The sequence below is a fragment of the Peromyscus maniculatus genome, chromosome 11 (genome assembly GCF_049852395.1).
Source record: "Peromyscus maniculatus bairdii isolate BWxNUB_F1_BW_parent chromosome 11, HU_Pman_BW_mat_3.1, whole genome shotgun sequence".
In the NCBI taxonomy this organism is placed as follows: Eukaryota; Metazoa; Chordata; class Mammalia; order Rodentia; family Cricetidae; genus Peromyscus; species Peromyscus maniculatus.
Genome location: NC_134862.1, coordinates 29,538,173 through 29,552,351, shown reverse-complemented (window position 1 = coordinate 29,552,351; position 14,179 = coordinate 29,538,173). Strand labels below are relative to the sequence as shown.

Here is a 14,179-nt window from a genome sequence, read left to right as displayed (position 1 = left end):
TCTTTTATTTTGATCCTATAATATAAGTTCATGATTTCTCCCTCCCTTTCCTCCCTAAAAACCCTCCCATAAATTCCCCCCTTGCTCTTTCCAATCCATGGTCTCTTTTTTCATTAATTGTTACATATGTGTGTATGTGTCCATATATATAATATATATATGTGTATTGTGTATATATAATGTGTATGTGTCCATATATAATATATGTATATATTATGCATATATATATATTATGCATATATATATATATATATAATATGTGTGTGTGTGTGTGTATATATATCTCCCACACTGTCTGTAACTGGTCTGTATGTTTTCAGGGCTGACCGTTGATATTGGATAAATAACTGGTGTGCTTGTCCCTGGAAGAGTATTACTCCCACTCACAACATTCCTTAGTTATCTGTAGTTCTTTGTGTAGAGTTCAGGCCTTGTGAGCTTTTCCCCATGCCCTTTGGATGTCTGTTGTTGTTGTCCTTGTTTAGCTCATGTACAGGCAGCCATGTTGGTGAGTGTGGCTTCTGATATTCCTAGGAGATACAGTCTCACAGAACTCTCTGGCTCTTTCTACTCCCTTTTCTGCAATGTTCCCTGAGCCTTAGGTACAGAAGTTATTACGTAGATGTATCCACTGGGACTGGACTCTACAGCTCTGCATTTTAATTGGTTAGATTTTTTGTAACGGTCTCCATCTGTTACAAAGAGTTTTTTGATGAGTGAGAACTACACCTATCTGTTTGTATAAGGACAAATATTTAGAGTGTATTTCGGGATTATGCTAGTTTAGTAAAGTAGTGGTTATAAGTTCTTGTCCAAGATCCATGAGTCTAGTAGCCCTAGGTAATTGACTAGCTTCCCAGTACCAAGCACGATTTCTCTCTTGTTGAGTGGATCATAAGTCCAATTAGAAAGCTGTTGGTTACTACTAAGATGTATGCCACTATATACCCTTAGGGATTATTGTGCCTTGCTGGTGGTTGTGGTTCACGGGTGCTATAGTTAGGTAGGACTGGTTGTTGCCTTCCTCCTTTGGAAGACTGCTTAGAGCTTTCTTGAACCATGAAAGCTCTTCCTCAGTGAGGAGGCATGAAGTTAGTTCCAGCTCAGGGAGCCTCTGGGCCATGGGTCTGAAGTACATGGTGTCCACAGGAATAAAGGCTTACCTTCCGAAATTCTATTTTGGCTTCTCTTTGCCTACAATACTCTCTGGCTACCCATGCCTCCATTGAAAACATTAAACAAACAAACAAACAAACACTGTTTTGGAAAGGTGTGTACATTATTACAGTAAATTAATAAATATCTTCATAGGAATGAATACCTTTAAGGTATTCAAAAATTGCTTATTGGTTGATTAAAAGCAGATTTATAATTTAAAATTTTTTTTATTAAAAAGTTGCATTTCCAAGTAAATATATTCAAAGCCTTTCTACACTAGACATGGTTGGTATCTGGATTGCTTGACCTAATTTAAATAAGATATTTCCATCAGATGATTACAAAAAATATTCATTTCTTCCCCCCTTTTCTTACCTAGATCACAAGAGACCCCTGAAGATGGGCAGCCTCCAGCTTTACCACCCAAACAATCTAAGAAAAACAGTTGGAACCAAATTCATTTTTCCCACTCTCAGCAAGATCTAGTAAACCATACTAATGAAACCTTTGATGTGCCCTCCTCCCCTGAAAAGTCCACTGTAGGTAGCCTCACTCTGGAACTTTTAAAAGCCTGAATGCAGTTTTATTTTGAACCATAGCATGTTTTAGTTGTAAATTATAGTACTTTGTCTTTTTTTCTGATTCTTGGATCATGATTTACACCATTATGGTATTATCTTTTTCTTTGTAAAGTGCCCATTGCTTTGAGTTAATGTCTTAACAACTTGGTGTTAATTTCAGTATACAAAATATACATATACTTCCAGAACAAATTCTAATAATTCAGTCAATACTTGTTTTAATATGTAATTTCTTAGTGCAGATATATCCCCCAACGTTTTAAAATTTGTTACAAATCTAATAGTGTATGTGCATTCTACAACTTACAAAATAATTTATAACTTTTGCTTCTCCAGAATATGCTTTTATACAATAAAATGATGAGTTGTTAGAATCTTAATGGTTTATTAATTACTTTCTTAAGATTTAAATAAGCCATAAGTGAGATTACCAGTTTAAGAATACACTGTGTTCCTAAAAAAGCAAGCACAGTTATATGTAGATATGTTTCAGGAAATGTAAAGAGACATTAGGAAATTAAATAAGATGCAAAATGGAAAGTCCATCGTAGGCTTCAGCATCTGGTGTCAGAGGCCTTTGATTACTGCACTCCCTGCCTTGTTTATTTACTCAGAGCTTCTCCCATTACCAAAAGTTGAAACCCTTCCATTTTTCACATGTACTGTTCCACTACAATAGATTTAATCAAAAGAGATCAGAATTCTTACCAAAAATGACAGCTCTAGTACTAACTCTATGGTGATGTTTATGTGTCTCTTCTTGCATGCATTGATTTAGTCATGGTTACTGAACTTGTATTTTGATGGTAGTGGGTATGCAAAGACAATTAACACATGGCAGTTGTTATTATATAACTTACAGTCTGGTTTGTTTCTTTAAAAAATCTTTAGTAAAGGCCAGAAGATAGCTTAGTTGGTTAAATGATGGCTACACAGGCACTCAGAATGTATAGACAGGTGGAGCCTTGGGGGCTCATTGGTCAGCCAGCGTAGCCCTACATGCTAAGTCCCTGGTTGCAGTGAGAGATGCTCTCAAAAGGCAAGATGGACAGCACCTGAGGAGTACTGCCCAAATTTGCCCTCTAGCCTCCACAGTTAGGTTCCCACACATCTGCACACACATGTGCACCTGCACACACAACCGTGCATGCACACATATATATGAATATTTAAAAAACACAAACTAGAGAATCATCAAGAAATGTGTGTAGTTACCTAAATAAAGGCTCTAGAAACTGAGCCTCCAGTCCACCAAATTATAAGAATAAGGAAGATTAAAGGAGACGGAGAATATGCAGGCAGAATAGAAGGAAAAGTAGGCAACAGGATGTAATAAAGGAACCCAAAGAGAAAATGATCACTCTTGTTAAATGCTACAGGTAATTCAATAAGATAAGGATTGAGACTTAACTCTGGATTTAGCAATGGGAAAATATTTGTTGTCTTAATCTAGTCATGGAATAGTGGAGATGAAAATCTGACTAGTATTACATAAATGAAAGGAACGGGAGATGACAAATATTTCCCGTTTGCCAGTGTTCTTGCCAGTAGAATGGAAGGAAGAATGAGAGACTGTATCTTCAAGTTATTAGTCAAAGAAACTTATTTTCCTCAGTTAACATTTTTCTTAGAATTTTATTTATTTGCATACCATAGATAATACAAGCAGATATAATATATACTTTATTTATAATCTGAAAATTCTTTATTTTTGTCTTTTCAAGCCTAATGGTGGAATTCCACATGATAATCTTGTTCTTATCAAAATGAAACCAGATGAAAATGGAAGGTTTGGGTTCAATGTAAAGGTAATCTGGAATTTGTCATAATTAGTTTTTATATTAGGATGTTCTTAGTTTGGTAGTATTTAACTTTCTTTGTGTTTTCCAGGGAGGATATGATCAGAAGATGCCTGTAATTGTGTCCCGAGTAGCACCTGGAACACCTGTAAGTTAGCCTAAATTTTTTGTGCATACTGTTTTTAAGAATATATGCTTTGGGGCCAGGTGGTGGTGGCACATACTTTTTAATCCTAGCACTTGCGAGGCAGAGACAGGCGAATCTCTGTGAGTTTGAAGTCATGAGGCCAGCCTGGTCTACAGAGCGAGTTCCAGGACAGCCAGGGCAACACAGAGAAATAAACCTTGTTTCGAATAACAAAAAACAATATATACTTTGGGATCATGTGTGATGGTTGCCTGTCTTTAATTCCAGCACTCAGGAGGCAGAGGCAGGTAGATCTCCATTGAGTTCAAGGCTTGCCTGGTCTACACAGAGACTTCCAGATCAACCAGAGCTACAAACAAACAAAAGACAAATATACTTTCTAAAATGTTTTTATGTGTATGAATATTTTGTTTGCGTGTATGTCTGTACACCTTCTGTGTATGTGTGGTGCCCTCAGAGGTCAGAATGCAATGTAGCATCCACATGGAACTGGAGTTATGGTCAGTTGTGAGCTACAATGTGGGTCTTAGGAATGGGTCCTCTACAAGAACAGCAAGGGCTCTTAACTGCTAAGCTGTCTCTCCAACCCCATTTGTACTTTAAAAAGAATTAGTTTTGCATGTGTGAGTGTTTTGCCTGCCTGTATGTGTGTATCCCACATGCGTGCTTGCTGCCTGTGGAGACCAGAAGAGGACATTGTATCCCTTGGAACTGGAGGAAGAGCAGCACGGACTTTAACAAAGCCATTTCTTCACACCACACCACACCACACCCCCTTACTTTACTTTTACTTTAAAAAAAAATCTTTGAGATGCATTGGCTGTTTAGAACACTGGCTGCTCTTCTAGAGGACCCAGGCTCGATTCTCCAAACCCACATAGTAGCTCACAGCTGCCTGTAACTCTACTTCAAGGAGATCCAGTGCTCTCCACAGGTATCAGGCATTTTTGTGGGGCATAGACATAGATGCAATCAAAACACTCATACACATAAAATAAAAATAAATCACTTTTATTTGCTTAAATAAAGGAAGAAAGTTAAAATTTACTTTTTAACTTGTCGAGTGCCAAATGTGAAATCTCAATGCTAAGTTGCAGGGAAGATAGATTTTATTTGACTCTCTCTCTTAGAAAGAAGCTATCACTGGCTGCAGTGCTAAAGGGTTCTGTCCAAGTAACCTCCTCAGTCAGCAAATGCAGAGGAAGATGGAGTTCATCAGAATTTTGTTGTGCCTAGTTGCTTTACATTATTTGCCTACTTTTTGCTTTAAAATTACTTTTTTTGTTGTTTTGTTTTTGTTTTTTTTTCGAGACAGGGTTTCTCTGTATAGTTTTGGTGCCTGTCCTGGATTTCACTCTATACACCAGGCTGGCCTCAAACTCAGAGATCCACCTGGCCCTGCCTCCCGAGTGTTAGGATTAAAGGCGTGCACCACCACCGCCCGGCTTAAAATTACTTTAAATGAAAATGATATGGGATTATTTTTGAAATTCTAATATGTACATTCTAAAAACATTGAACCTGTAACAGTGAGTCCCCCTGTTACTCATCATTAAGCTTCCTCGGTCTGAATTTTCTGATGAATTTTCTGTTCATCATTGAATAATTCTTATTGGTGTGTTATCTGGAAACATGCTAAACTATTAGCAAGCTTTCTCTTGGAAAAAATGGAATTACTGGTATTTTTCACTTTCTTTTTTTCTTCCTATTTAATTATCTGAATCATGATTTCGAACATGCTTTGCTCTTAGGAGGTGTATGTATTGCTGGTGACTTACTCCCTTCTGCGTGTAGAATTATGCTTTTGAAATGTTGGTTGCATTTAAAACATATTGAAGCAGTAGAACTTACTCATTTTTAAATTATTTCATTAATTTAGATATCACCACAGTCTTCCATGCTGTGACCTTTTTTAAAAAGATGATTAGAGGAAACATAAGTTTTGTCTTGTTCTGTTGCTTTTCCAAGACAGGGTTTCCAGGACAGAGTCCTAGAACTCACTCTGTAGACCAGGCTGGCCTTGAACTCAGAAATTTGCCTGCTTCTGCCTCCCGAGTGCTGAGATTAAAGTCTTGAGCCACCACCCCAACCCCCTACCCTACCGTCTCTCCCACCCCCTGGCCAACCTAGTTCAGCATTTTAATGTCCGTCTTTTTCTTTTAATTGTGTGTTGGGTACCTCAGAAGTAGATAACTCACATTAAAGTAATTGTTTTCTTTCTGTATGGAAATTTTGTAATCGACGTCTGTTCCTTTTATGAAATTTATCTAATATGCAGGTGTTTTGACTTTTCAGATCAGAAAGAAATGCAAATAAAAACTGATATCTGACAAAAGGCAGGTTAAATATGAGAAAGTTCCCATCAGTGATAGATGGGTATAATAAAAGACTCATAGAAGACTTCTATCCTCTAATACATAGACCACTTCCTCTTTTCTGTCAGAATACTACCCAACAGAGTAATATGATAGGACAACTCTTTCTGTTGAAGTAACATTTCTCCCAGTGCTGTAGCAACCATTCTGCTTCATTGTGGGTATCCTAAACACACACTTTTAAAAGCATAGAATCAAACTGATACATAGATGCATGTCCCTACATAAAGGACTATGTAGACGTTTGCCATCTACTTCGTTGAATAAATAGCCACCAAGAAAAACCTCACAAACAAACAATAAGGTTGACATTTGAATATTTGAGATTTAAAAACATTTGATTGAATTAACCTCATTTTTATCTTCACAACTCTAGAACATAAATCAGGATAAGTACCTCCTTGTTGCATTTCTCAGAGTGTTGGTCTCTAAGATTACACATCTCATAAGCAGTGGATGAGCTTAATCTTTACAGCAGTGTTCTTGACACTGGTCACACTACTTGGCTGAGTATTATGAAACTGTTTGCAGTAAGTTTCAGTAAGTTGGATCCATTTCTCCTCCCCTTTGTCTCAGCCTTTCTTTCACTACCTGCCTGCCACCTTTATGCTTGGTCTCCTATGTTTCCATAGAGCATGTTAGTCATTATGGAGTACCCAGGGGTCTGGGGATAATGCTATGTCCCGAGTGGGATATCTGAGGGAAAAAATCTCCGTACACTTTATTCCTCTAAGACAAAACTTTATCTACTCAGCTACAGCTCCGTCAGGCATTCAGGACAAGAATAAATCTAGCTACACTAAGTTCTTTATCCGTCTACTTTATTTCTCTGGGATGAAATCCTGTCTACATAGCTTCAGTTCCATCCTGATATTCAGTTCCTCTTTGCCTCTCTTTTACTGTTCCCTCAAAGTCCTGCTAACAACTAAGCTCTTATGCTTCCTGCCTCATCTTCATCCTCTGTTTCTTCTCCCTCCATCCCTACTTGCTCTCTACTCCTGGCACTGATGAACTCTACAAGAGTTCTGCCTTACTATCTACTTTACCTCTGTGTAATTCTCTTTTCCCTTCTCTGCCCACTCAGGAATGTTGCTCTACCTTCCACCTTGATATGTACAAACCTCTTTTGTACTCAGTCTGTTGCTCTAGAGAACCACTAGGCCTCAAGACATCATTTGCACAAGAAACAAAGCTATGCAGCTTCAGCCAGCTTGTCTCCTAGGCTCAGCAGGGGAGTTAGTTACCCTTTTGCCAAATGGTCTGGGTATGTTTGAATTTCATAGCTGAAGACAGCTGAAATTTTAAAGGCTGGATAATACCAAATATTCATAATAAATGGCTTGCCTTTTGACAGACCCTTGGCCAGTCAAAGTATAGCTTTAATACAGAGCTGAATCTCTATTATATATTCTTGTGGATCTACAATTCATATTTCCGTTTCTTTTATTTCTTTTATATTTTTAATTAATTTTTTTTTTAAATTTTATGTGCATGGTGTTTTGCCTGCATGTGTGTCTGTGTGAGGGTGTTGAATCCTGGCATTACAGACAGTTGTAAGCTGCCATGTGGGTGCTGGAAATTGAACCCTGTCTTCTGAAAGAGCTGTCAGTGCTCTTAACTGCCAAGCTCTCTCTCTACCCCTGTGTCCTTTATCTTAATTACTGGGTGATATTTCTCAGTATTCAGGCAATCTTTATTGCAGTAGTACAGAACTGTAAAGATGGCCATGCAAGGTGAAATCATGCGATGGACTGGTAACCAGTTGGAAAAATTACACTGTTTTCATGACTTTTAGATCTATTTTCTATTAAAGTCTTTTGTGCTGTTATAAAAATATTGAGGAACACAAGAAATGTGTTCGGTAGTCCAAAACATCAGAAATATTGAAAAGTAGTGTTTCAGTTATTTATGAGTCCTTATCTCAAGTAGTTTGAATAGTACGTTATAAAACTGAGACTACAGAATGAGTCTCTTACCTTATATTAGCAAAGTATCATAATCCTTCATGTTTGGATCTGCTTCCAGTGTTTTGTTCTTTGACACCTTGGTGTTGTGAAAATAACTGATTACTTAGAGCTCCAGACAGCAGAATTACTCACATTTCCATCATCCTGTCTTCTCAGGTCAAAGGTCACTTCTGGGGTCTATCATATTTTGTTTCTTTACTTAGCTTTCATTTTCATCTTTTCTGGCTGGTTCCTCTTTTAGACTATTGTATGGTTTTTCCACTGAGAATCAAAGAGAAGCACATCTGTGTTCTTTACTTCTTGGTCACAAACTGACAAGTGTGATGTGTTCCTTCTTGGTCTTTTAAGAAATTTTTTGAAATTCATTTTTATTTTATATGTATGGATATTTTGCTTGCATGTATGTCTGTGTAGTACATGCCTGCAGTACCTCTGGAGGCCAGAAGAGGGCATCTGACTCCCTCTTAGAACTGGAGTTACAGAGGGCTTTAGGCGGTTTTAACTCCTGTAACCACACCCAGTGTGGGTGCTGGAAATTGAACCTGAGTCTCTGGAAGAGCAGCCAGTGCTCTTAACCAATGAGCCATCTCTCCAGCCCCAGTACTTGATTTTGAGATAATCATTTGGACTGAAGCACTAACAGTATTAACTTTATGCAGTAATTCACAGTGTGTCCTGAAAACTAAAATTTTGTCATTTAGAAACTACTGTTATTTAAGCTGTGGGAACTAAAATTGTATATATTTAAACAGTACAAAAGTAAAGGCTGCTTGTATCTATGAATTTTGACATCTTTTCTGAATCTCTATGAACATGATCTGCCATGAGGAAGGAATTCGTTCAGTGAAGCTGTAAAACAAAATAGAATATTTCTGCTTTTTAAATAGTTGAATGTGTGTGTGTGTGTGTGTGTGTGTGTGTGTGTGTGTGTGTGTGTGTGTGTGTAAACCAGAGGCTGACCTGTTCCTCAGTCACTTTCCACCTTATCACCTTAGTTTTTGAGATGGTGTCTCTCACTGAACCTGGAGCTCCCTGATTGGCATAGTGGCTAGCCATCAAGCTCCAGGGGTTCTGCTCTGTCTTCCCAGTACTGGTTACAGGTTCACTGCAGCATTGATGGTCATCTACTTTCTGGGTATTGGAAGTCAGGCCCTTAGGCATGCCTAGCAAGCACTTGCCTGACTGAGCCATCTTCCTAGCCTTGCATGGATGCTTTTCTATATGTAGTTGTAGTCCTCCTGCTATAGTCTATAAGAAGTAAATTTCCATATTTTCAGGATACCATGTGCATATCTGAACATTTTTCTACAATGTATTGCAGGCTGACCTCTGTGTCCCTCGATTGAATGAAGGAGATCAAGTGGTACTGATCAATGGTCGGGACATTGCAGAACATACCCATGATCAAGTAGTCTTGTTTATTAAAGCTAGCTGTGAGAGACATTCTGGGGAACTTGTGCTTTTAGTTCGACCTAATGGTAAGTCCTCCATTTAGCCCTGAGTATTTGTCATAATTTGTTACTGTTTATTACTGGACCTGGTAGCCAGAGGAGGCTTCTTTAAGCATGTCAAGTGAGTTCTTATTCAGATGATAGTGACGTCTATCATTCTTGGAGAAAACAATCCAAAATCTTGGTTCTCTTATCTCCCATTCATAGTATGTTCACTTCTGTTGGCCCAGTGGCTTTCGTACTGTTTTCCAAAAACTCCACCAACCTGATATACTTGAGGCCTGTGTACTTGCTGTGTGCTCTGCTCAGTAAACAAGTCTTGATTTTTATGTAACTCACGTTCTTGCTTCATTCAGGAAGGCTTTCTCTGCTTATTCTACCATACCTAAAGTGGCTTTCCTCTTCAGCCACTCTAGTAGTAGTGGTATGTAGTCAGTGAATATTTGTTTAATGAGTAAGTAAACTCCACCAGGTGGTGAGAGCACGCACTTTTAATCCTAGCACTCAGGAGGCAGAGGCAGATGGATCTCTGTGTGTTCTTGGTGAGTTCCAGGACAGCCAGGGCTACACAGAGAAACCCTCTCTTGGGAGGAATAGGGGGAGGAAATCTGTTCTACTTATAGAAAATTCCAATATCAAGCTATAGTCAAAGCAACAACAAAGCAGTTTTAACTATATTTTCCGTAGGTGATGCCCTCCGGACTAATCATGTCAAAGCCTCATCTGGACATACTAGCATTATTGCATTTATAGTCACTGTGGCACTATCACAGTAGCCCTGTTAGGCAGGAAGCTGTGTCCACCAGCAGATATGTGAACAGCAGCAGACATGTACTTATGCACAGACTTGTATTTTAAAAGTGTAAATGTAGAGGAGCATAGTTATTATTGTAGGAATGAATATGATTGAAATCCATTGTGTTCATGTGTGAGAATGTCACAGTGAGATGTATTTTAAAGAAAATTGGATAAAGCAGACATTCTCTTTCCTCTTCTGTATTTTGTGTTCTTCTCCATGTATAATCCTAGAATTGGCTTTCTAAGAATATTAAACAGGCATTAGTAGATTGTTCATTTTGAGGAATTCGTTTGTTTAAGCTTCATACTATGTGTTTTCTGTCACAGCTTCAAGTTGGGAACAATAACAATCTCTCAGTTTTGCCTTTTTGTTCTCAATAGCTCCTGTAGCTCTCAGTGACAACAATTAGTAGCTATTGAAAAGTTTTCTATCTAGGCTGTTGTCTAATGTTCTCACTTATTCATCAGAGCCAGCAAACATGATAGGTAAATTACTCTCAGCTTATAGTTGAAAATATTCTCAAACATTCAATTACCTGCCTACAGGTTCATGTTGGGCACAGAGCCAGAATATAAACAGAAGTTTCTATCATGGCAAAGGCCTTTTTGTAATTTGGGTTGTTTCTTTCATACTGTAAATTCCAAGAGGACCCAGCTAAACCTTGAAAAGGATTCTAGACTGAGACCTCTGCTCATTTTCAATGTGGATTTATCATCTTTTTTTTTTTTTTAATCCCAAGTATGTTACATGATGTTTCCTAATCCAGCAAAATGGCTAAGAGGCAGTCATTTGCAGAGAATAGACACACTTACATATGGATGGACCGTTCATGAGTGTGTTAATAGAGCCCATTCTGAAGAATGGAGTTAAGGAGCTGGAGATGGCTCAGCAATTAGGAGCATTTGCTGCTTTTACAAAGGACTAGAGTTTGGTTTCCAGCATCCACATGGTGGCTCACAATGGTTTGTAACTCCAGTTCCAAGGGCTCTGATGCCTTCTTCTAGTATCTGTAGGCACCAGGCATGTACTCGGTATACATATACACATTCAAGCAAAACACCCATACATGTAAAGACAACAAAAATCAAATTTTCATTAAAATGGAGCTGAGAGGGAGAAGTGACGGTAAGTTGTAGGTCTGGCATTTATAGGTCCAACATCTGGAATCTGAACTCTCCTTATACTAACAGAGGATGAAGTGTATGTAGAGACTAAGTCAAGGAGAAAGGATGGAACAAGTTTGTTTAGCTTTGTGTTCATTTTACATGTAACTTATCAGATGATAAAAGCCAACATATCCATACATATAATAGTGTACAGACTTTTGTTTGTGCTATTGACCCATGTCCTAGAAATTAAGGGGAGGTCTATTCAGATCTGCAGCTCAACACTGCCGCATTTTCTTTATTTTTTGTAAAGATATATTTGTGCGTGCGTGCGTGTGCACGTGCGCGCGCACATCTCATGGGCACCGGACCCCAAGAATGTCAGAAGAGGATATCTATCCCTTGGAACTTATTAATGGGAGGTTATGAGCTGCCATGTGGATGCTGGGAACTGAACCCAAATCCTCTGCAAGAGTAGCAAGTCCTCTTACCCTCTCCAGTTCAGCCTCATTTTCTTAATGTCTCTTCACATTTTAAGCATATGGCTAAAGAACCCTTCTTTTCACCAAATATACCCAGACCATTTGGCCTTTCCACTCCACAGCCGTCCTTGGTTCCTACACAATGGCATCAGTTCGATGCAGAGGAATTATTAATAACTGAATCTATAGAAAATAACTGCTAATTTCTTCCTGAATTCTATTAAGATTCTTGTGTATGTTTTTTTGTTTTCTTTTAGCTGTATATGATGTAGTGGAAGAAAAATTAGAAAGTGAGCCAGACTTCCAGTATATTCCTGAGAAAGCCCCATTAGATAGTGTCCATCAAGATGACCATTCCCTGCGAGAGTCAATGATCCAGCTAGCTGAGGGACTTATCACTGGAACAGTACTGGCACAGTTTGATGTAAGTGATATCATTGTATTAAATCAGTATGTGCTAATTAGTTTGAGCGTGGTAAGAGCCTAACCTACTGTGTATTATGATTTATAAGGTAACATGATAGCCTTAGAACTGGTTGACATTGAGTTCTAAAATGTAGTTTTTTAATTTATTACCATAATACTAATTATGCCTAAAAGAATGATAAACAGCTCTGATGGTGGCGCTGGTTACCAGGGGAAAGGTCACTGTCACGACAGAACCCAGTTGCTTAGTAGCGGAGAGCTTTATTAGGAGGAGGGGGGAGCAGGGACAAAAAGACCAGGCCTGGGAAAGAACATGTATGGAGGACAGAGAGAAAGATGGGGGAGGGCAGAGAGAGAGAGTGAGGTCTGCATCCGGCTTTTTAAGGGCTCCCAGTGAAGCGAGCTTATGCAGCTACATCATCCATATGCTGACTGTCTGACCATGCCACACGCACGTAGTCGCCAGCGCACACTGATGTAAGACTCAAGACCCTTTGCTTAACTCCTGAACTGCGCATGTGCAGTCATATAGCTGGAGTGAGGGCAGAATTCTAACAATGCCTATATAAATAAATGTCGTTTTGAAAAAAGGATAAGAGCCAGGCATAGTGGCTTATACCTGTAAACTCGTCATTTGCAAACCTGAGGCAGGAAGATGTTCATGACTTCAAGGTCAGTCCACAGTAGTGAGCTCCTGGCCACCCTAAGCTATTGAGTGAGACCCCTCTCAAAATTTAAAAGAGTAGTAAAGACATCTTAAATGGTTTTCCCTGTAATTTACTAGGTCTTTTATGAAAGGTAGTGTATTGTATACTTAAAGCTTGAGCAAAGTCAGGTGTGACAGCACACATCATTTGCTGTTCTCACATCCACAGCAGTGGATTTTCTATGAGCTTCGGGGCATCCCAGGCTACATGTAGTAAAGACCTCATCTCAAAAAATAAACAACACTCTCAAGTTAAAGAAAATCACTTTGGTGTTTCAAGTTCATATTTAGTCACATTTAGCCTTTCTCTAGTTTTGTTTGTAACAGTCTTAAAACCCCTCAGATCCTTATCTCAGAAGTACAAGAATACTTCTTCACTGCTAACCTTTATTTTGATTAGTGAGTATATAGTGACTTTTGAATGTCTATATTTAAACTAGACATGTCCAGCCTGTGGCCCACAAGCTGTATACATCCAGATTAGTTATTTTATAAATTCAGTTCAACACATTTGTAGATGGCAGTATCTTGTCATAGTGAACTTAATTTGTTTATCTTTACTAAAACTATAAATTTTCCCATGAGTTTAAAAAAATGGCCATCATTATATGTTGTTTTCTAGTATATGTTATATGTAAATGCTTATAATAAAGCATATAAGACATGTATCTTTTTTTTCTTTTAAAAAAAATCTCAGTTTTTATATTGTGAGTCCTTCTAAACTAAAAGAAAGCCAAGTGTTCTCTGCAGATTTGCTATTCAAATATCAGGTACTTTGATGAACAAAATTGTTTTCAGATTTTTCAGGGTATCATAGATGTATAATGCATGTCAAGAGCTACAGAACTGATACAGTTCTGGGCTAGCACTCTACTCCTTCAGAGAGTATCGTAGTGTGTTGGGGGTAACAGTGTTTCCTGTTAGAATAGAAGCTAGTCTGCAAAATCAACAGAATTATTGATAACTTACTGGACTGTTTCTCGCTTGTTTGTTTTTAAAGCAACTGTATCGGAAAAAACCTGGAATGACAATGTCTTGTGCCAAATTACCTCAGAACATTTCCAAAAATAGATACAGAGATATTTCGCCTTGTGAGTATCTTTTAATTCTTACCATCATTAAGCTTAATCTTTTAAATAAAACTTTATTAAAAATTTTTATGGCCAGAATGTGGATCAGTG

At 38.2% G+C, this 14,179-nt stretch overlaps 1 protein-coding gene across 11 annotated transcripts in view; it reads left to right on the top strand.

The window, feature by feature from the left end:
* Ptpn4 (protein tyrosine phosphatase non-receptor type 4) overlaps positions 1–14,179 on the top strand; it is a 196,340-nt gene that overhangs the window by 147,662 nt on the left and 34,499 nt on the right. For all 11 annotated transcript variants that reach the window (XM_076547241.1, XM_076547240.1, XM_042257998.2 and 8 more), the window contains 6 exons: positions 1,538–1,697; positions 3,464–3,547; positions 3,630–3,686; positions 9,350–9,506; positions 12,124–12,290; positions 13,999–14,089. In XM_076547241.1, coding sequence (XP_076403356.1) covers positions 1,538–1,697; positions 3,464–3,547; positions 3,630–3,686; positions 9,350–9,506; positions 12,124–12,290; positions 13,999–14,089 — 716 coding nt within the window. The remainder of the gene's footprint in view (positions 1–1,537; positions 1,698–3,463; positions 3,548–3,629; positions 3,687–9,349; positions 9,507–12,123; positions 12,291–13,998; positions 14,090–14,179) is intronic.